The sequence below is a fragment of the Pan paniscus genome, chromosome 8 (assembly GCF_029289425.2).
Source record: "Pan paniscus chromosome 8, NHGRI_mPanPan1-v2.0_pri, whole genome shotgun sequence".
In the NCBI taxonomy this organism is placed as follows: domain Eukaryota; kingdom Metazoa; phylum Chordata; class Mammalia; order Primates; family Hominidae; genus Pan; species Pan paniscus.
In genome coordinates this window covers 92,439,303-92,462,103 of record NC_073257.2, presented here as the reverse complement: position 1 = coordinate 92,462,103, position 22,801 = coordinate 92,439,303, and the positions used below count along the sequence as shown (strand labels likewise).

Below are 22,801 nucleotides of genomic sequence, written 5' to 3'. Positions count from 1 at the left end.
ATCTGATGAAAACTATAAACCCACAAATCTCAAAGGCCCAATGAACCCCCAAACAGAATAAACATAAAGACAACTATACCAGCATGTATAAAATTGCTATAATCCAGAATAAAAGGAGAAACTCTTGAAGTCAGCCTGGAGGTGGGAGGAGACACAGTTCATAGAGTATGCATATGCAAACTATTTTTACCAAATCAAGTGAAAACATATCAAAATGTGTGGGATGCAGAAAATGTACAGCTTCAAATATTTATATTAGGAAAAAAATCTAAAAATCAGTGATCTAATCTTCCAGTTTAAGTAGCTAAGAAAAAGCAAAATCATCCCAAGTAGAAAGGAAGAAATAATAAAAATAAGAACACCAATCAAGGTGAATGTGAATGTACTTAACGCCAATGAACTACACACTTAAAATGGTTTTAATGACAAATGTTCTGTTATGTATATTGTACAATTAAAAAATAAAAAATAATTTCAAAAGATTTTTAAAAAGTAATTAAAAACAGAAAAACAACGGAGACACTACCACCTAACTAAAAAAAAGTCAGATACCAAAGAGTTTAATTTATAGCAACAGGAGGCAGAACAACCATCACCCAGGGAAGGGGTAGGGTGGGGCAGGCATGACTGTAGGGGCACAAGGAAAGTTTCTGGGGTGATGGGAATGTTTTATATCTTCATTGTGATGATGGTGATTATGTGGCATGTACAGCTGTCACTGAACTGTACAGCTGAAATGAATAAATGTTATTCTATCTAAATCAGACATCAATAAAAGTGATCATTATAAAAAGGATTTCCATTAAAGAAAAAAAGTACAAACAAGAAAAATCACTCCTGTAGACTATGCCATGCTGATTATTTACCAGCCAAGGAGGCAGAGTTATACAAGCACACCAAACTACTTAAGACTTGAAAGTACGTGCAAGCATTTAACAGTCCTGTGTGCCAGGCAATAATCTCAGAGCACTTTGAACATCCCTTCCCCAGTAATCCCAACTGGTGGTCCCAGCCTCACGCTTGCCTAAGTTGGGGAAATCAGGGGCTGAGGCCATGCAGGCATCAGCACCACAGGCCACTCCTTAAGCTCTAGTGGAGTTTCTGATTAAGCAATCCCTGCCCTCTGCCTTGGCAAGCCTAAATGACGAAATACACACACGTAAACACACACACACACACACACACACACACACACACACACACACACACACACAGTGCCAAAAGAGAGTCAACTTCTTATGAATTGGGGCAGTCGTTCTGGGGATGTGATTTTGACTGTATGTTCAGGCAGGTCAAAACAATGTACACACCTTGTGACCCAATTAATCTCTCCTGGGAATCTATCTCAGCAAATAATTTCCCTCCCTTCCCTAAAGGGAAGAATGTGTATTACATAAACTAATCACTGCATCCTTATCTAGGATAGCAAAAAAATTGGAAACAACCTAAATGTCCAATATGGGAATTTCTAAAAATACAATTGGAAAGATAATGTTGCAACCTGGAATGTTCTATATTAGTAGATGTTCTATATTAGCAGATGCTGATGTGAAAATGCGTATCTTAAGACTGCAAGGATACTACTCACAGGATATGAAACTGTGTGCCTGCAGACAGGACGCTGGGGCATAGAAGAGGAAATGCAGTAAACCTGGGATGCCTTGTTTAGCCTTTATGAATTTCCACGAAATTACAAAAGTTGATTAAATACTACCTGAAGAGAAAAAGGGACATCTTCCCAGCAGTGAAAACAAAAATACACTATATACATTATTAAAACACTAGACTTTTCCCTTTTGACTGCATTACTGAGATGGAAATGAAGAAATCATTTGTCTGAAGATCTAGGGATCAGGCCTTGGGGTCTGATATCAAAGGAGCAGAGTTCAGCTCAAATAAGGGCAATTTTCCATCAGTCAGAAGAGCCCAGGAACAGCAGACTATCCTGGGAGGTGGCAAGTCCTCTATAAAGAGGAGCATTAAAAGTCAGAGGAAGAGAATAAGACCCCACCTGCAAAGATGCCCTACACAGAGGTAAGGGAAGAGAGTTGATCTTTCCACCTTGGGCTTGTCTTCCCTTTCTTGTGCAGGGTGGCCACATGCCCAGGTTTGCACAGGAGAGGCCTGGGGTACACCTGTTGTTCTGGCAAAATTCGCAAGACTCTCTCAAAATTCTCTTACTGTCAAAAGTTGAACCATAGATTACATGTTCACCCTACTCACAGGAGGCATCTGTGACTTTGAAGGAATAGGCCTCAAGCCATGCTGGTCACAGAGCACAGATGTCCATGGCTCTCATCTCACTCAGAAACAGGCTGCACAGAGGTGAATTCACACATTTTACAAGGGTAGGCTCAAATAGACCCAAGTCACTGAGAAAGCCAACGGCAGAATGTCATTTAAAAACATTTTTTTTAAACTAAAGGCAAGCAAAGGACTTTCCTGCGTAACACAGGCCTACAGTCTATTTAGAAAGGGTCTCAGTTCTTCACTTTTAATCCATCTCTGAAGCAGATCCAGGCAAGGACTTCATCCAACCTCTGCATGCAGATTAAAGCCAATGCTTGTGTTGGAAACCAACCCTGGAGTTGCAGACATTATCTGAATCATCCCTCTAGAGGATTCACTCGGCAAACTTAGAAAAGCCCAAGTGCTTTGTGGAACCAGTGGGGGGTATAAATGAACAAAGACAAAGAGCCAGATGCCACTCCTCCAGTGTACGCCTCTCCCAGCTTCCCTTCCTCTGCACATCAAAGTGAGATCTTCTGTACCCACTAACCAACAACTCCCCAATCTTCCCTTCCCAGGCTCCTAGCAACCAACATTCTACTTCCTGTCTCTATGATTCTGACTACTGTGGGCACCTCATATAAGTGGAATCATACAGTGTTTGTCTTTTTGCATCTAGCTTATCTCACTCAGCACTATGTACTCAAGGTTTACCCATGCTGTAGCATGTGACAGAACTGCCTTCCTTTTTAAGCTCTTTCACATCTGTATATCACATTTGGTTATCCACTCAATCATCTATGGACACTTTGGTTGTTTCTACCTTTTCGCAACTGTAAATAATGCTGCTATGAATGTGCACATAGGTGTACAAATATCTCTTTGAGATCTTGCTTTCAGCTCTATTGGTTATACCCAGAAGTGGAATTGTTGGATCATATGGTAATTCTATTTTTAACTTTTGTGGAACTACCATACTGTTTACCATAGCAATTGCACCATTTTACATTTTCACTAACAGTGCACAAAGGTTTCAATTTCTCCACATCCTCATCAACATCGGTTATTTTCCATTTTTTAAAATAATAGCCATCCCAATGGGTGTGAAGTGGTATCTCATTGTGGTTTTGATTTGCATTTCCTAAGTCAAAGTGAGATTTTTGCACTAAAAACAGGTCTAGCACAACCAAAGAATGATTTTTTTAGTAAGTAAAAAACACTAGCGCTCTCAAAAAGCCATGTTGCATGGAAGCATATTTTCCCTAACATCCTTGTGATAAGAACCTCATGAAGCCCATTCCATTCTCATTCTGTAAACCAAGAGGTTCAGAACAGACATGCAAACATCAGTGGCATCCACATTTCTTATCCCAAGCAGGTTTTAACAATCCTGGGAAAACCTTGGCCCCGAAGTCAGAAAGAGAGCTTAAAAAAATCTATTAGCGACCAAATGGTATTTATCTATAAAGAATGCTATTGTGAAAATAAGTCTTTTTTTTTTTTTTGAGACTGAGTCTCGCTCTGTCGCCCAGGCTGGAGTACAGTGGCGCGATCTTGGCTCACTGCAAGCTCCGCCTCCCGGGTTCACGCCATTCTCCTGCCTCAGCCTCCCGAGTAGCTGGGGCTACAGGTGCCCACCACCACGCCCGGCTAATTTTTTGTATTTTTAGTAGAGACGGAGTTTCACCGTGTTAGCCAGGATGGTCTTGATCTCCTGACCTCGTGATCCGCCCGCCTCGGCCTCCCAAAGTGCTGGGATTACAGATGTGAGCCACCGCGCCAGGCCTGTGAAAATAATTCTAAGTGAGGGCAAACTACTAAATAAAACCTCATATTTGTCCCAACACCTAGGATTGGTCACAGAAGCAACAAGTTGCCTTCTGCACATTCAAACTTGCCTGCTGAGCCCAGTGTCCACCATCAACACGTGCAATCCTTCTGCACCACTGCTCACTGTTAATTCATTAAACAAAATACAAATAAAAACACTGCAAAATCACCTACCTGGGCTTTGCTTCAAAATAATCCAAAGGGTTGGGCAGGGGGATACAAATCAAATAAGCTAGACGGTGGGAACATGGAGTTCATTTTATTATCCTACTTTTATATTTTCTCCATTTAAAAAAAAAGAAAACTTATCTGCAGAGGTAAGGGCTTGGGCATTCCACTTTATACATTTTCAGCAACCTGAGGCAGACACTAGGCAGCTGAGAGTGCTACGTCACAAGGAAAACACTGAGGCTTAGCCAGGTCACTCAGCTCAGGGAGGCCCTGGGTGCCCAGAGCCAGCCCGGCACCCTCCTGCTATACCATGAGCTTCCCAGAGGTCTGTGCGCCCATCTCAGGCCTCACCCCACATTGCCAGCTCCATTGCAAATGAAGACTGCACATCACTACCAGGAACCCAGTGGGGAGGGTCCAGCAGCTTCCCCCTAAGCAAGGCACTTGGCCTCCCACTCTTATTTCCCAACCAAGCTCTCTCATGTTTGGTCTTCCTGACTGTTCCTGTTTGTTCCTTCCTGTTCTGCCCCAATGCACACTAACTGAAAAATGATTAACTTTCAACACACATTGCCAAATCTGCAAAGCCCAAAAACACCGCAGCACCCTTCAACCACCAAGCAGACTTGCTACCATGCTGGATTCATGCACTCCACTACTGGAATATAGTGCTGCAAACGTGTTACTGGGCAAGTTAGTAGAGCTCCCTGATGTCAAAAACTCTCCTGAAACCCTCTGAAGAAATGAAGATACCAGGGCCCTCAGCCACAGCAGTAGTGGGAGAGTGTTGCTCTAGCTGCAGAAATCAAGATGAGAGTCGGAGGTTGAGGCACAAAGCCAAGCAGCACACCCACAGAGAGGAGCAACTGGGTGTCCAAGTGCACAAGTGACAGACTGCCTGCCTAGCCCAGCGAACCTCCACCATATACTTGCCTGGGGGTGCGGGATGGTGGAGGGGAACACCAGGTAAGGCCAGAGGGCTCTCCAGACGGAACAATGCTGCTCTGAGAAGCCATACATCATGAGGATGGAGCATGGACTCCCGCATTAAGAGGGACCCAGAGGCACCACATCAAATATCCAGCAATGCCCTATTCCAGGGACAATGATGCAGATGTTGGTGCAAAGTTATCGGACCACAGGAAAAGATGTGGGCTAAAAGACCAAGCCATTGAATCCCACCTTATTTCTCTAGGACAGAAAATCCCCAAACATACTAAGATAAATCACCAGGAGATGAGGCTGCAAAATCAAGCTTGCAAGGCTGAGAAGGCTTAGTAAGTCTGCCTTGTTTTCAAGAGTTCCAGTCCCCATAGGAGATGCCAAATCTGCAGTAGAAGCAAAATGTGACATCATGGCCACTCATTCTGTCCTTCTTTCTCCACCTACCCCCACACAGATATGCATAAACTATGTTTAATGGTTTTCAAAGACTCTGTGCATGATCATGTCCCCAGGCCCTCCTGCACAGAATCAATGTCTGCCTCTCCCTGGACCAATCCCACTGGCAAGAAACACATGCTATATCTCCCTTAATCCCTTGACCATCTCCAGCCAGTGTCCAAATTTTTCTTCTCCTCTTTAAGGCAAGCATCCTTGGAAGAACTGTCAAGAGTCATCCCCTTCACTTCTTTACTTCTCATTGGCTCCTCAGCCAACTCCAGCTGGGTTTCTATCCACCCGCCCAGATCCCCTACCCAGAGCTCACAGTGGTCCCGTCAACATCATCAACAACCTCCACTTTGTCTAAGCCATTACCAATGACCTGTCCTCATCCTTCTTCACCTCCCTGCACCATGGTTGACTGTGCCTTTCTACTTTAAAGGCTTCTACAATATACAATCTCCTGGTCTTCCCTTTACCACGGGCCACTCGCTCTCAGCCAACTTGGGAGTGGGTTTTCTTCCTCGACCCAACCTCTAGCATCCTAGGGCTCAATATTCAGACCTCTCCTCTTCTCAGTCAACACACCCATCTTCCATGCTCTCATCTGGTCCAGCCCTTCCTCTGATGGTGGTTGGCCAAGACTTCCATCTCCAGGACAGTCAACGACAAAGGAAATAGTATCTCCCTGAGGGTGGCTATGAGATAACTTAAATGTACCCCTTCTACCCCAAATCCCATCTCAGAACCTGGTACCACCATCCATCCCCTCACTCTGTAGTCACTCCAAAATCAGATCACACCACCCAACTTACAAGCCTTCCAATAATTATTTAAAGCAGTAGAAAGTAATTCCAACTATTTATTGAGACCTGTATGATCCTTTGTGACCTGGCTCCTGCATGCCTCTGTCCCCACCTGTGTCCCTTCTCCCACTTACTCAGCTCCAGCCACATGGCCTTCTGTTTGTCCTTTGCACACACAAAGCTCATTCCTGCCTCAGGCCCTTTGCAGCTGCCATTCTGTCTGTCTGGAGCATTCTTCCCCAGACTCCTGCTTGGCTGCCTCTTCATTAGTACTCAAGTTTTCAGCCCACAAGTCACCTCCACAGAATGCCTGTCCCTGGTCACCCTATCCAAGGAGCTTCTCCCTCACTGTCCTGTTGCTCAGGAGGCTAACATGGCTCTTGGTTACACATAAGCACTACAAGGATAAGACTTTATTGCCCTTGTCTGTTATCACCTCCCAGAACCTAAAACAGGGCCTGGCCCATAGTCAGATGCACACAAAGTACCTTGCTGTTGATGTCTCATTGGGGCACTCCCAGGATCGGAACACGGGCAGGTAGGGGAGACAGACAGGCATCTGGGCCAGAGCCCCAAGGCTTCCTGAACCCCCAAGGCTGGGTTGGCCTTACTCTGGCTTTCAATCACCTCGGCCTTTGGCCTTCCCCCATCCCCACAGCTGCAACTGGTTCTGTGAGGGTAGGGGTCACTGACCCTGCCCACCACCTTATCCCAGAGCCTTACATAGTGTCTGGCAAATCAAGAGTGTGTAGAAAACCATAATTTACTGAATGAAGGACTAAACAAGGGAATGTGGCCGCTCTCATCCACTTACCCAGAAGATGATGTTGTAGCTGAAAAGGAGGTACTTGTACCAGCAGCTGACCTTGGCGTTAGAGTATCTATAATAGTGCATCTTCTGAGAAGCAGAATCTGCGGAGAGATGTGTGACTAGTGAGATGGCAGGCTCAGCGTTAAAACCTTTCCCCCAAACCTGCTCATATGCGGATTCTAGAAAGCTCCCGATCATTTCCCTCATGACCCTTTACTGGTCCAAGCAGAGGCCTGATACCAAGGCCAGGTATAGGTAATGCAAAACTCAGGTTAAATCAGCTCTCCAAAAGACAAACGAAAGGATAAGGGAGATTTTTGAAAGGAAGAAAGATGCTTTTTAAGTGTCTTCTAAGTACCAGGAATTCTGCTTGGAGCCTTCCCAAATATTGATCTCATCACCTCTCGATTGGGAATTGATTTTTTTCCACTTCATGGTTGAGGAAACCATTCAGAAAGGTCACATGACTTGCCCAAGGACAAGAGAGCAATGACAGCCCAGGATTGGAACCAAGGACAGGGGACTTCACAGTCCACGTTCTTTCCACCCACCAGAGCCAACAGAAGAAACGGGCTTGACCACAAAGAGCCATGTTTGGGAGATGAACGTGCAGGCAGGTCTGGACATGATCCAACTGTGCCCAGTGAAGAAAAGCCAAGATGAGGGCTCCATACTCATTCATGCAACATTTTCTGAAAACCTCTGAAGCTCAGCCCTCAGAGGTGAGGAAGGCCACTGCAGCCAGCAGCCATCCCCCTGCTCCCTCCCTCCCCTGTCACTCACCCCCTACTCCACCTCAACCCAGACTATAGCCATAGCTTTGTCCTCCAGGGCTGTAATGAAGCTTGGACTACACAGCCTATGTGGGAAGACCCTGTGAACTACAGAGTGAAGGGTGGGGCCACTGTTTTTTATCTGTGTCTAACCCTCAAAGCAACCTCAGAGATCCTACTGCAGGAGGGTGCTATTTCCAAGGGACTTTTCTGAGGGCCTGGCCTACCTTTGCTGCTTTCCTTTTGGAACCCCAGTGGCAATCCAGGTGGACCCCGAAGTCCTCCACGGTCCCCTGCCCCCAATGCAGTGGCTGAACAGTGGGGAAGGAGGGAGTGCCTCAAGTGCACAGGTAGGGACAGGATCAGAGGCCCGTAGGGCAGTGGTCCCATGCCAGCCCTCTGCTCACCCCCCACTTCCCAGGTGAGGAGAGTAACACAGCCCAAGGCGAAAGGAGACAAGGCCACTCTAGAGGTGAGGAGGCGACCCACCCACATCCGCCAGTGAGAAACCAGTTTCCACGGAGTGGCTACTTGCAAAACCCCTTCCTGTGAGGCAGCCACGGCAGGCTGGCTGTTGGTCTGCAATGTTCTGAGAAAGAAGTGCCAAGAAGGGACATGAAACCACACTCCTCTGGAAATGGAACCTGTGACCGCTCCACCTCTCCCACGGTGTGGAATTGACGGGCACAGCCTAGACACCACCACTCACCCACCAGACCCTCCTTCTGTCTGACCTCGGAAACCAGCTGGGGAGAATGACAGGCAGACGGCTACCCAGCTGCCCTATCCCCACCTTCCCCCTACCACCGCCCCACCATCACAAGAGCACATCCATAAAACTTGCCTCCAAGAATGAGTGTGAACACAACCACCTGTTGCCCAAGAACTCTACAGGACACAAGGACACACACAAGGCCTGAACACTGCATGGGCCAGAGCGGCTGCAGGGAGAAAAGGAGCTCTCAAGGAAGAGACACAGGCGCCTTCCTTCAGCAACATGACCTCAGCCCATGCAAGTCCCTGCTCTCTCAGGACCTCAGCATCCTCAACTAAAGTGGGGCTTTTAGTGACCTGCTCCAATGTCACTGGCATGAGGGTCCTGGCTGGCAGCATCAGAATCACTTATTTTAAATACAGATCCCAGCCCCCAACACAAGGTTCTGGTAAGAAGGTCTGCGTTGGAGCCCTGAATCTGCATTTCCGACAAGTCCCCCACCCCCGCCCCCACGGTGATACTGACATGCCAGCAGACCCATGCCCAGCAGATCAGGTATCAGCTTAGGCACTGAGGGCTGCAGCAGTCCCCTTGGGGATCTTACAAAGGTAGACGGGCCTGTTGAGCTGTGGTGCAGCACACGGATTCGCAGAGAGGGGCTCCTTGTAGGCAACTAACTTAACGGTAGCCATAACTAGCATTCACCAGCTTGTTTCAAATTACAGGGTCCCAAAGCACTGGGTTGGTTTGTTAATTTTTTGTGTAGGTAGAGATAGGAGTCTCACTATGTTATGTTGCCCAGGCTAGTCTCAAACTCCTGGCCTCAAGCAATCCTCCCACCAGGGCCTCCCAAATTGCTGAGATTACCTGCATGAGCCACCACACCCAGCCAATGGTTTGACTTTTTAAATTGTTCTTTTTTTCCCCTTCAGGGGAGGGTTGGGCTACCCAACCATAAATCCATGTCTGGATTAATGCATATAAGATGAAAAAAAATTTTTAACCTAAAACTCAAGTACATTTATCACAGAGAACTGTCAATTCAGCTGGAAATGTCTTATGAGGCAGAAAAATGTTCTAAGCGGTAGAAACTCTATTCTTTTTTTATAGACAAGACAATCCCGCCTCCTCTCTTCCTCGTGGTTCCCAGAGGAGCCTGGAAAGTAGAAGGCTGTACCCTCCAGGGAGCTGGGCCTCAGGAACTAAGGAGGGCTGGTGCAAGCCATGGAATCCAATGCCTTTGGATCCTATAGAGTGCTCCTTTGACCTCATTTAACCCAACCCTGTAAAGAACTCTCCGGAAGCAGTAAGAAAAGCCAAACTTCCCCCTTCCTCCTTGATGAAAGCTCCAGAAAGAAACCAGCTCATTAGCAAACGTGTCTGTGTGCTTTCCACAGTGTCGGTGGCTCACCTCTGCTCCCCTGCCCGGGGCCTTTGCAAAATGACTGTCCTGTGGCAACACAGGGAATCTCAACCTGACGGTCCCTGGTCTCCTGCAGCTCACACCCATAAAGTGTATAGAACATGGAAAGGCTACAGGGAACACTTCATGGGGATGCAGTTGGCAGGGAGGCCAGCGCTCTGGAGCAAGGATTCTCCACAGGGCGCCTGGCTTCCCTCACCATCTGCTGCTTCACCTTCCACCCAACACGCATGACCAACCAGGAAACAATTCTGCCTTCAGATGCTGGGGTCCACACCTACACCTGTCAGAGACTCTCACAGCCACGTCCTAAACTCCAAGCCCTCACTTCCTCCCTGGTAACATCAACACTCGAAACTACACTAGGGGCCACACTGCGGAATAACTAGGAAGAAACCCTCTCTCATCCAAGAAAAGGTGTGCCACACCCAGACAACGTATCCTGATGCATGTGCCACTTACAACCCAGAGCACATGCACCGCCAGTATTATGCCATTTTTGTACAACCCAGGATAACCCCATGAGGTCTAGGGGTGGGGCTGTCCCAGTGACACTTTTTCCCCCATCCTCAACCCACAGAAGAGGAAACTATTGCAATAAACTGTTGAAAAGAAACATTTCAGTTTTCCTTCTCCGCTCCCCCCTTCCCCACCCCTGCCACCCACCTAACCTCGGGACAGGGAGGGAAGGCACCTCTCAATCTGTCCCTCTCTGCTGTGTTGGCCAGCGGGTTGGAAAGCAGGTCCTGACCCTCTGTGGGGCTGGCAGATCCTGGTCTCCACATAATTTAAGCTGAAGAAGGTAAATGGGAGACTCATTTGGACTCCAGCCTAAGCCACATCCTCCTACACAGTGTAAGGTGGCCTTCTGACTGTGGAGGGGTAATGATGGAGCTGCACAACAGGTATGGCTCGGAGGCTTCAGAACCCCAAGGGAGGAAAAAAGGACTGAGCGCTCCTGAGCCACCAACGGAGCTACTAGGGCATTTACACAAAAATGCAGGAAGGCTGATAAAGGCAGTAGTGCTGAAACTAGAACCCAGATCTGACCCAAAATGATTCCCAAAATGACCATGGTCCCTAGCATCTCACCTCATTTGCTAAACCACATCATACTGAAGGAAGGCAGAAGTTAGCCCTCTATGAGCAGATGCATCCACAAAGAACACCAACACTCTTTATCTTACACACACACACCCACGCATGACTAAGAACCTTCCTAAAAGTAGAGATGGGTAAACTTTTCACAAATGTTAGGTACCATTCCAGCAGAGAAGAATCTCCAAAAGCTATTTTGTGTGCATAGAAAAAAAATTAAGATCTCAAACTGTCTCAACTCTAAGAATGTGACAGAAAATAAAGCATCAGTGTGGCAGGAAGGAGGCACATGTTTATCAAAATACCAACTTCTCAAAACGGGGCAAAGGGAGAATTGTTTAACAGTAGTGAGATAACTGGTTAGCAACTTGAGGGGAGTTAAATAATAAGCAAATAACAACTTACAGATTTAAAGGGCATACGCACATACACGCACACACCACACCCAGAGAACAGGGTTTTCAAGTCCATTTTACCCTCCTTCAACTTTTGAGGCAACAGGAAAAAACAATTCAAAGCACAAGACTACCAAGCCTGAACAGATAACAAATCTAAAAAATCCCCATGAATAAAAGTAACATTAAAATAAAAAAGGAAACACAAATGTTATCTGCAGCTGAAAAAATTATGACACAGTAAATATCTGCAACCTAGAGACCCATACTTCAAAAAGACCCCCGTTGTACACAAACGAACAAAGGATATGAACATTATACACAAAGGAAAGAATAACAAAGGGAAGAATAACGTAACAAATGGAAAAATAAGCCTGCGCAACAAGGCCAAACACCATCTCTACAAAAAGTACAAAAATTAGCTGGGTGTGGTGTCTGAAGTCCCAGCTACTTGGGAGGCTGAGGCGGGATGATCGCTTGAGCCTGGGAGGTCAAGGCTGTGATGAACAGTGATCACACCACTGCACTCCAGTCTGGGTGACAGAGCAAGACCCGGTCTTTAAAAAATAAAAAAATAAAAAGAAAAGGAAAAATTTTCAATGTCACTGAAATAAAACTTAAAGACAATCCAGATATACTACTTTACACTTTTTTTTTTTAAACAAGTCCCGCTCTGTTGCCCAAGCTGGAGTGCAATGGCGCACTCAGCTCACTGCAACCTCCGCCTCCCTGGTTCAAGTGATTCTCTAGCCTCAGCCTCTGGAGTAGCTGGGACCACAGGTGCATGCCACCAGGCCTGGCTAATTTTTGTATTTTTTGTACAAATGGGGTTTCATCATGTTGCCCAGGCTGGTCTTGAACTCCTGAGCTCAAAGCAATCCGCCCACCTTGGCCTTCCAAAGTGCTGAGATTACAGGCTTGAGTCACCGTGCCTGGCCTATTTTACACTTTTTTTTTTGAGACAGAGTTTCGCTCTTGTTGCCTAGGCTGGAGTGCAATGGTGCGATCTTGGCTCACTGCAACCTCCGCCTCCCAGGTTCAAGTGATTATCCTGCCTCAGCCTACTGAGTAGCTGAGATTACAGGCGACCGACACCATGTCCAACTAATTTTTGTATTTTTAGTAGAGACAGGAGTTTCACCATGTTGGCCAGGCTGATCTCGAACTACTGACGCCCATCTCAGCCTCCCAAAGTGCTGGGATTATAGGCATAAGCCACCACACCCGGCCTACTTTACACTTTTTAATTTAACAAAATTGCCACCACTATTGTGGCAAACACATTTATTCCTTGTTGGCAGCAGATGAAACGGTTACTACCATTTGGTAGCAATATGGTTACATTTACCACCCAAAAAAAGGTCACACCCTTAATCAATAAACTAATGACTAAGAATTTGCCTCCAGAAAAAGAATACACATTAAGTGAAACATGAACCTCATGGTTTGCAATTATGAGACAATTTGTAAGCATGTGCTTAAAGGCCAAAGTGGAATGTTAAGAGCATGAAAATGGCTGCATGGGGTGGTGGTGGACTTACAAGTGATTTTCCAAAAAGGTTTCCAGCATCACACTTACCATTACCACCTTTGTATTATAAATGAAAATGGGGCCGCTGCTGGTTGGAGGTGCCCCTGCTGGGGAGGAGAATGCTTGCTACAATATGATAAGGCTGGCAGTCATCATAAACAGGGCTCCTTGGCTTCAGTGTTGTACTCACCTTTAATATTCCTCCCTCCTGCCCTTTTTTAAATTAAAAAAGTAGCACATTCTCAACTGTAAAATATCTCAACAGTTCATAAGTGTGAAAAGTGAACTGGCTGGCTGGGCAAAGTGACTCACGCCTATAATCCCAGCACTTTGGGAGGCCGAGACAGGTGGATCACCTGAGGTCAGGAGTTTGAGACCAGCCTGACCAACATGGTGAAACCCCATCTCTACTAAAAATACAAAATTAGCCAGGCATGGTGGCTCACGCCTGTAATACCAGCTACTCGGGAAGCTGAGGCAGGAGAATCGCTTGAACCAGAGAGGCGGGGGTTGCAGTGAGCCGAGATCGTGCCATTGCACTCCAGCCTGGGCAACAAGAGCGAAACTCCGTCTCAAAAAAAAAAAAAAAAAGGAAAAGAAAAGTGAACTGACAATGAGAAACCACTAAACAAGGGTTTTCAAATCTTATCACAACCCATAGTAAGAAATACATTTAACAAAAGTCAATCCAGTGCACACGCACACTCACATGCACAACTAAAATGAGTTTTGTGGAGGCCGGGCACAGTGGTTCATGCCTATAATCACAGCACTCTGGGAGGCTGAGGCAGGTGGATCACTTGAGGTCAGGAGTTTGAGACCAGCCTGGTCAACATGGCGAAACCCCGTCTCTACTAAAAATACAAAAAATTAGCCAGGCGTGGTGGCGGGCACCTGTAATCCCAGCTACTCGGGAGGTTGAGGCAGGAGAATTGCTTGAACCTGGGAAGCGGAGGTTGCAGTGAGCTGAGATTGCGCCAGTGCACTCCAGCCTGAGCCACAGAGCGAGACTCCAACTCAAAAAAATAAAAATCAGTTTTGTGAAATATGTCCCCTTATCACATGCTGTGCATTGTAGATTTGCTTTTTTCTTTTCATTTTTCAAAATCATAACTGCACATAATCTAAGAATCAACTACTGTAAAAACCGTGTTGAGAAAACAGCAGATCCCAGCCCTTAAGTCAGGTTTTCCCTTTCTAGGTGACACTTCCAACTTCTAGCTGACTCTTGATGTTTACACCCAAATATCTCTTAGAACTGTCTGCATATAGGCTGAGCGCAGTGGCTCACGCCTGTAATCCCAGCACTTTGCAAGGCCGAGGTGGGAGGATCACGAGGTCAGGAGATCGAGACCATCCTGGCTAACATGGTAAAACCCCATCTCTACTAAAAATACAAACAATTGGCCAGGCATGGTGGCAGGTGCCTGTAGTCCCAGCTACTCGGGAGGCTGAGGTAGGAGAATGGCATGAACCCAGGAGGCAGAGCTTGCAGTGAGCGACAGAGCGAGACTCCGTCTCAAAAAAAAAATTAGCCAGGTGCGGTGGCCCATGCCTGTAATCCCAGTTAATTGGGAGGCAGAGGCAGGAGAATTGCTTGAACCCAGGAGGCGGAGGTTGCGGAGAGCCGAGATCGCGCCATTTTGTATTACAATTCCCCAGCTTTTCAGTTTTATGCATTATGCATCTGCTTTCTACCTTGGAAGAGGAGGACTTAACCCTTTACTCCCCATAAATCCCTCTCCCTGCAAGCCACCCCTCATGCTTGTCCTTTCCAATCTCTCCACTAATTAAACTGCAGTGCTGGCTGGAGTAATTTTCATAGTTGACCTTATTATGACCATGTGAGCTATCAGAGTGAGCAACATAACACGTGATTTCATTTCTTTTCCCGTACAACTTCTTGTTTTGTTTGCTTAATTTTCTATGAATTTATCAATATTTAACCAAAAATGTGATGTCAGTTGTCTAAATCTACCCTGAGTTTTTTCACATCTGATGTTTTATTTCTATTTCTTCTTCAAAAAGAAATCCTCCTGGGGCTTTCGGAGATCCTTCCATCTGGACCAGTGCACAGAATTCCCTTTACATCTTTTGGGATACACCCTAAAGAAGATCCAGTCTTTGTTCACCTTCATGAGTTTCTTCAATGTGAAAGCCAAGTTTTTCACATCCAGTATGTCTGAAACATTTTTTTTCTACCTTCACTCTTTTTTTTTGAAACAGAGTCTCACTCCTTCACCCTGGCTGGAGAGCCCTGGCGCAACCTCAGCTCACTGCAAACTCTGCCTTCCGGGTTCCAGAGATTCTCCTGCCTCAGCCTCTGGAGTAGCTAGGATACAGGCATGCACCACCACGCCCAGCTAATTTTTATATTCTTTTATTTTATTATTATTATACTTTAAGTTTTAGGGTACATGTGCACAATATGCAGGTTATGTATGTATACATGTGCCATGTTGGTGTGCTGCACCCATTAACTCGTCATTTAGCATTAGGTGTATCTCCTAAAGCTATCCCTCCCTCCTCCCCCCACCCCACAACAGTCCCCAGAGTGTGATGTTCCCCTTCCTGTGTCCATGTGTTCTCCTTGTTCAAATCCCACCTATGAGTGAGAATATACGGTGTTTGGTTTTTTGTTCTTGCAATAGTTTACTGAGAATGATGATTTCCAATTTCATCCACGTCCCTACAAAGGACATGAACTCATCATTTTTTATGGCTGCACAGTATTCCATGGTGTATATGTGCCACACTTTCTTAATCCAGTCTATCATTGTTGGACATTTGGGTTGGTTCCGAGTCTTTGCTATTGTGAATAGTGCCGCAATAAACATACGTGTGCATGTGTCTTTATAGCAGCATGATTTATAGCCCTTTGGGTATATACCCAGTAATGGGATGGCTGGGTCAAATGGTATTTCTAGTTCTAGATCCCTGAGGAATCACCACACTGACTGGGATGCCCTCTCTCACCACTCCTATTCAACATAGTGTTGGAAGTTCTGGCCAGGGCAATTAGGCAGGAGAAGGAAATAAATGGTATTCAATTAGGAAAACAGGAAGTCAAATTGTCCCTGTTTGCAGATGACATGATTGTATATCTAGAAAACCCCATTGTCTCAGCCCAAAATCTCCTTAAGCTGATAAGCAACTTCAGCAAAGTCTCAGGATACAAAATCAATGTACAAAAATCACAAGCATTCTTATACACCAATAACAGACAAACAGAGAGCCAAATCGTGAGTGAACTCCCATTCACAATTGCTTCAAAGAGAATAAAATACCTAGGAATCCAACTTACAAGGGACGTGAAGGACCTCTTCAAGGAGAACTACAAACCACTGCTCAATGAAATAAAAGAGGATACAAACAAATGGAAGAACATTCCATGCTCATGGGTAGGAAGAATCAATATCATGAAAATGGCCATACTGCCCAAGGTAATTTATAGATTCAATGCCATCCCCATCAAGCTACCAATGACTTTCTTCACAGAATTGGAAAAAACCACTTTAAAGTTCATATGGAACCAAAAAAGAGCCCGCGTCGCCAAGTCAATCCTAAGCCAAAAGAACAAAGCTGGAGGCATCATGCTACCTGACTTCAAACTATACTACAAGGCTACAGTAACAAAAACAGCATGGTACTGGTACCAAAACAGAGATATAGACCAATGGAACAGAACAGAGGCCTCAGAAATAATGCTGCATATCTACAACTATCTGATCTTTGACAAACCTGACAAAAACAAGCAATGGGGAAAGGATTCCCTATTTAATAAATGGTGCTGGGAAAACTGGCTAGCCATATGTAGAAAGCTGAAACTGGATCCCTTCCTTGCACCTTATACAAAAATTAATTCAAGATGGATTAAAGACTTAAACGTTAGACCTAAAACCACAAAAACCCTAGAAGAAAACCTAGGCATTACCATTCAGGACATAGGCATGGGCAAGGACTTCATGTCTAAAACACCAAAAGCAATGGCAACAAAAGCCAAAATTGACAAATGGGATCTAATTAAACTAAAGAGCTTCTGCACAGCAAAAGAAACTACCATCAGAGTGAACAGGCAACCTACAAAATGGGAGAAAATTTTCGCAACCTACTCATCTGACAAAGGGCTAATATCCAGAATCTGCAATGAACTCAAACAAATTTACAAGAAAAAAACAAATAACCCCAACAAAAAGTGGGTGAAGGACATGAACAGACACTTCTCAAAAGAAGACATTTATGCAGCCAAAAAACACATGGAAAAATGCTCACCATCACTGGCCATCAGAGAAATGCAAATCAAAACCACAATGAGATACCATCTCACACCAGTTAGAATGGCAATCATTAAAAAGTCAGGAAACAACAGGTGCTAGAGAGGATGTGGAGAAATAGGAACACTTTTACACTGTTGGTGGGACTGTAAACTAGTTCAACCATTGTGGAATTTTTATATTCTTAATGGAGACAGGGTTTTGCCATGTTGGCCAGGCTGGTCTTGAACTCCTGGTCTCAAGTGATCCGCCTGCCTCGGCCTCCCAAAGTGCTGGGATTACAGGATACCTTCACTCTTGAATGAGTTCGGCTGTGTGCAGAGTTCTAAGCTGGGGATCCATTTCATTGAGCATGATGAAGGCATCACTCCCCCACCTCCTATATTCAGATGTATTGAGAAGCCCGAAACCACTCAGATTTCTGATCTCTGTATTTGACCTGTTTCTTTCTCTGTGTAACTTGTAGCATCATCCCCTTCTTCCAAGCATATTGACATCTGAGGGTACTAGTCTGGGTCTGCCTTCAACTACTTGGCTCAATATTCCACAGGCCCTTCCATAGAGAAGCTAATAACCTATTTCAGGCAATATTTTCCTCAATGATTTTGACACTTGCATTCTTCTCTGTTTTCCCTTTCGGTTAGCTCCTATCAATTGATGTGGGAAGCCTGGCTGATGCTTTAATTTTCTTACCTTTTCTGCCTTATTTATTATTCATCTCCTCATCTGTTTGCTCTATTTTCTGAAAGACTCCCTGAACTTTATTTTCTAATACTACTACTGATATCTTTGCTCTGCTCTTATTTTTTAAAAATTTTCTGATAACTTTGTTTTCTAACTGTTCCTTTTTATTGTATCCTGTTCTTATTTCATGGATACAAGAATTTTTTTCAAAATGTTCTTTTCTCTAAATAGACTTCCTTTCAAATTGCTTTTTTTCATTTGTTTTGCTTTCCTTCATATTAGGCACTTTCTTTAGCCATCTAGTAATCCCTGGCAGTCCGCATGACTAAGAGTGAATGACGCAGGAACTAGCTGGAAGCTCTGAGTCCTTGGGCAGCTAAGTTTCTGTCTAGGATGATCTGGTTGGGCCATTTGCTGGGAAATCCCTGTTGTCAGCATCATTTGTATTTTTTTCCCATCTTAGGCTGGTTAGACTCCACAGTGAGGCCCCTTTTCATCTATAAGGGCCTGGCTGTCAATGTTCTAGAAGCTAAAAGGGGTTAGAAGACTAGAGAATGGAGGTGGTCTCTATATTAACTCCCAAGAATACCTGGAGGCTCCTGGGCCCTTGGTTTTTCCTTCTGCAGAAATGTGCAACATGCAGCTAAAGTCGGAGGCCATCACCCAGCATCACGGTGGAAGGAAAGGAAGGGATGGAAGGATGTAACTGCATTAGCTGCTTTCAAACTATTCTTGTACTCAGCAACCTCTGATGCCCACATTCCCCTCCCCCCACAAAAAAAATCTCATGCCATCCACTCCTACATTTTAAACTGAATCATTCATGTACTCTTTGCTTGCAAAATTTTTCTTGCTGTTGTTTTCTTTCTCATTCTCCCTGTCCTCATGCATTGATTTCTTTTTTACAACTCCCTTTATCTTATGTGGGGTTTTAGGAGAAAGCAAAATTACATGTGTCTACTCAAACCACTATTTTTTACCCAGAAGACCTCTAGGAACATTTCAAAGTATTTTTAATTGCCACCTTTTTATTTAGCAAAGTGAAAAAATCAGGAAGTATAGTCCATTATTACATAAAAGAAAGGGCAAAAGAGACTTGGCACATGTAATTAAGGTTACTAATCAACTGATCTTAACATAGGGGGATCATCTGAGCTATCCAATGTAATTACATGAGCCCTTAAAAGCAGAGCTTCCTCCCAGTTGAGGGCAGAAGAGGAAGGCAGAGAAGCAGCAGCAGGATTTGATGCACTGCTGCTGGATCTGAGTACAGGGGCCACATGCGAGGACCAGTGAGGGACTCTAAGGGCTAAGAGTAGCCCTGGCTGACAGTTAGCAAGGACTCAGTCCTACATGTAGCAAGAAACTGCACTCTGCTGAAAACCTGAATGAGCCTAGAAGTGGATTCTTCCCAGAGCCTCCAGAGAGAAGCACAGCCCTGCCAACAATTTGATTTGGGCTTTGTGAGACCCTAAGGAGGGAATAAGTTTAGCTATGCTGGGCCTGGACCTCTGACCTACAGAAATTGTGAGATTTAATACAGTCAGCCTTCTGCAACCACAGTTCTGTATCCATGGATTCAGCCAACTGGGAATGAAAAATATTTGAAAAATATTAAAAAAACAAAACAAAACAAAAAATGATACAAGTAAAAAATACAGTAAAACTGCCTGTAATCCCAGCACTTTGGGAGGCCGAGGCGGGCAGATCACAAGGTCAGGATATCGAGACCACCCTGGCTAACATGGTAAAACCCCGTCTCTACTAAAAATACAAAAAATTAGCCGGGTGTGGTAGCGGGTGTCTGTATTCCCAGCTACTCGGGAGGCTGAGACAGGAGAATGGCGTGAACCCGGGAGGCGGAGCTTGCAGTGAGCAGCAGAGATCTCGCCACTGCATTCCAGCCTGGGCGACAGAGCAAGACTCCGACTCAAAAAAAAAAAAAAAAAAAAACAGTAAAACAACTATTTTCACAGCATTTACTTTTGTTTTTGAGACAGGGTCTTGCTCTGTCTCCTAGGCTCAAGTGCAATGGCGCAAACTGGGCTCACTGCAGCCTTGACCTCCCAGGCTCAAGCAATCCTGCCTCAGCCTCTCAAGTAGCTGGGACTACAGGAGTGTGTTACCAAGCCCAATTGATTTTTAAATTTTTTTTAAGAGACAGGGTCTCACTATGTTGCCCAGGCTGGACTCGAACTCCTGGGCTCAAGCAATTCGCCTGCCTCAGCCTCCCAACATGCTTGTATTATAAGCGTGAGCCCCCGCACCCAGCCAGCCTTTACATTGTATTAGATATTTTTATGTAATCTGGAGATGGTTTAAAGTTTAGGGAAGAATGTGTGAAGGTTATATGCAAATACTACACCATTTTATATTAGGGACTTGAGCATCTATGGATTTTGGCATCATGGAGGGGGTATGTCCTGGAACCAAACCCCCTTGGACAGTGGAGGGATGACTGTATAAAAAGGATGGGGAGGCCGGGCACCATGGCTCATGCCTGTAATCCCAGCACTCTGGGAGGCCGAGGCAGGTGGATCACAAAGTCAGGAGTCCAAGACTGGCCTGGCCAAGATGGTGAAACCCTGCCTCTACTAAAAATACAAAAATTAGCTGGGTGTGGTGGCAGGCGCCTATAATCCTACCTACTTGGGAGGCTGAGGCAGAGAACTGCTTGAACCCAGGAGGCAGAAGTTACAGTGAGCCAAGATCGCGCCACTGCACTCCAGCCTGGGCAACAGAGCGAGACTCTGTCTCAACAACAAAAAAAAGGATGGGGAAAGGGGGCAGAAAAAGAACATCAACTCAGAACAGAGTGGACCTTTAACTTAAAACTTTTTTTCTCTTTTTAGAGACAGGATCTTAAACTCCCAGCTTCACATGGTCCTCCTACCTCAGCCTCCCAAGTAGCTGGGACCACAGGTGTGTACCACCACACCAAGTTAATTTTTTAATTTTTTGTAGAAATAGGGTTTCACTATGTTGCCCAGGCTAATCTCAAACCCCTGGCTCAAGAGATCCTCCCTCTGCAGTCTCCCAAAGTGCTGGGATTATAGGCATAAGCCATCACGCTCAGCCCAAAACTTTTAGATTTACAGAAAAGCTCATTATCTGTCCTATTGCCAGATTAGCTCTATCAAACATCATTGCAACACTGACACTCCCTTAAGAACCAGCTGTTTGTAAGCCTTGGATCCAGATTAAACTCCAGCCAGTGCTTGGCAGCCCCACACCCAAAGAAGTCAGGCCCTTGGCTCCTCCCACAGGGACCTTCAGAGGGGGAGGATGGCTGCCTGCACCCCTCCAACGGGGTGTCCTCTACCTCCAGTTCTTTAGCATCCCTCGATTCTGCCTGGCCCTGTTTGGACGATGTCCATTTCAGGAGCTTGCTGGAAATGTGGAATCTCAATTCCCTTCAATCTGCATTTCACTAAGATCCTGAATAAGATGAAAATTTGGGAAGCTCTGAGACAAGAGTCTCATTTTTTATATACTAATAAGGGGTCATGAGGGAGGAAGAGGGGAGAGAAACCCCAAGGGAAGGAAGCCGGATGACATGACAGTGGAGAAAAGTGAACTGAGTGTTGGGAAGGCCAGGCCCAAACCATGTGGCCTGACCCTGCACAAAGGCACTGCGAGCTCCCCAGGCTTCCTGAGAGTGATGTCCCTGGAGTGTTTGCCCCTCCTATGGGATAATCACATGCCTCACAACCCTCCAACACTACTCTGCTGATGGTTCCAGAGATCTGCATCTTTCCACACAAGCACCAGGCACAAATACCAGACAAAGCATGGACCAAGGGGCCCCACCCAGAATCCCTCAGCCTTCACCCACCCAGACACTCAGGAGCTTTCCTAAACTCCTCACACTCCAATACCTCCCCTCCCCCACTCCCCTCCCCTCCCCTCCTGAGGGCACAGGTCAGTTCCTCATGACCTCAGGGAAGGTCTGAAGGTCTCTTACTCGGCTCTCTACCTTCAACCCCACCCCTCCTCTGGCCCCTCTTTTTCCTAAGGACCCAAGTGACAATGACAACACCCACCACCCATATCCTGAGCTACATACACCCCATGCCCCCAAATTATCCTTGCTATCTCTCCTTCCCTCTCATTCTCCGAAGCCAATCCTTCAACACCACCTGGCCTTTGAGGCCCCCAGAACTGGCCTCTGACCTGATCACAGGCCCATCCCAAGGAAGGGCAGCCACATCCCCCAAGGAAGGCGGAGTTTCTGCTGCACCTCTAGTAGCACCTGGGGCCTAGACCTTCCTACCATCTGAGAAGGGGGTCTCTAGAGCCCACTAGGTGCTGGGGAACATTCACAGGCCAAAGGAACAGGCAGGTCCAGGGAGAGAAGCCTAGGAGGGGGCAGGCGAATATGAAAGGGAATGGGCCCCAGTAGGAGAGAGAATCACTAAGGCAGGCCAGGGCAGGCTGCTCAGCTGCCCACAGCAATCTCACCCTCTGAGGATGGAAGGAGGGGCTCGGCTCTCTCTGACTCACCCCTTAGAGCCAGAACTGTCCATGTACATCCCTGACCCATTCCCTCATTAACCCAAACGCCACATCCAGGGGCCACCAGAAACACTGCAAAATCAGACACCGTGGCATGTGAACCTGTGGTTTCCAACAAAAAAGAAAAAAAAAAAAACTTTAATTTAAAAAAAAAAAAAAAACC

The 22,801-nt window shown here is 45.8% G+C and overlaps 1 protein-coding gene across 9 annotated transcripts in view; it reads right to left on the bottom strand.

Moving 5' to 3' along the window:
* TSPAN14 (tetraspanin 14) overlaps positions 1–22,801 on the bottom strand; it is a 65,211-nt gene that overhangs the window by 23,056 nt on the left and 19,354 nt on the right. For 7 of the 9 annotated variants that reach the window (XM_034930995.3, XM_057298941.2, XM_057298943.2 and 4 more), the window contains one exon: positions 7,234–7,331. In XM_034930995.3, coding sequence (XP_034786886.1) covers positions 7,234–7,314 — 81 coding nt within the window. In that variant the 5' untranslated portion in view covers positions 7,315–7,331. Of the gene's footprint in view, positions 1–7,233; positions 7,332–7,781; positions 7,798–8,230; positions 8,310–22,801 lie in introns of those variants that run through there. The other 2 variants (XM_055093075.2, XM_063607481.1) reach the window with 2 other exon arrangements.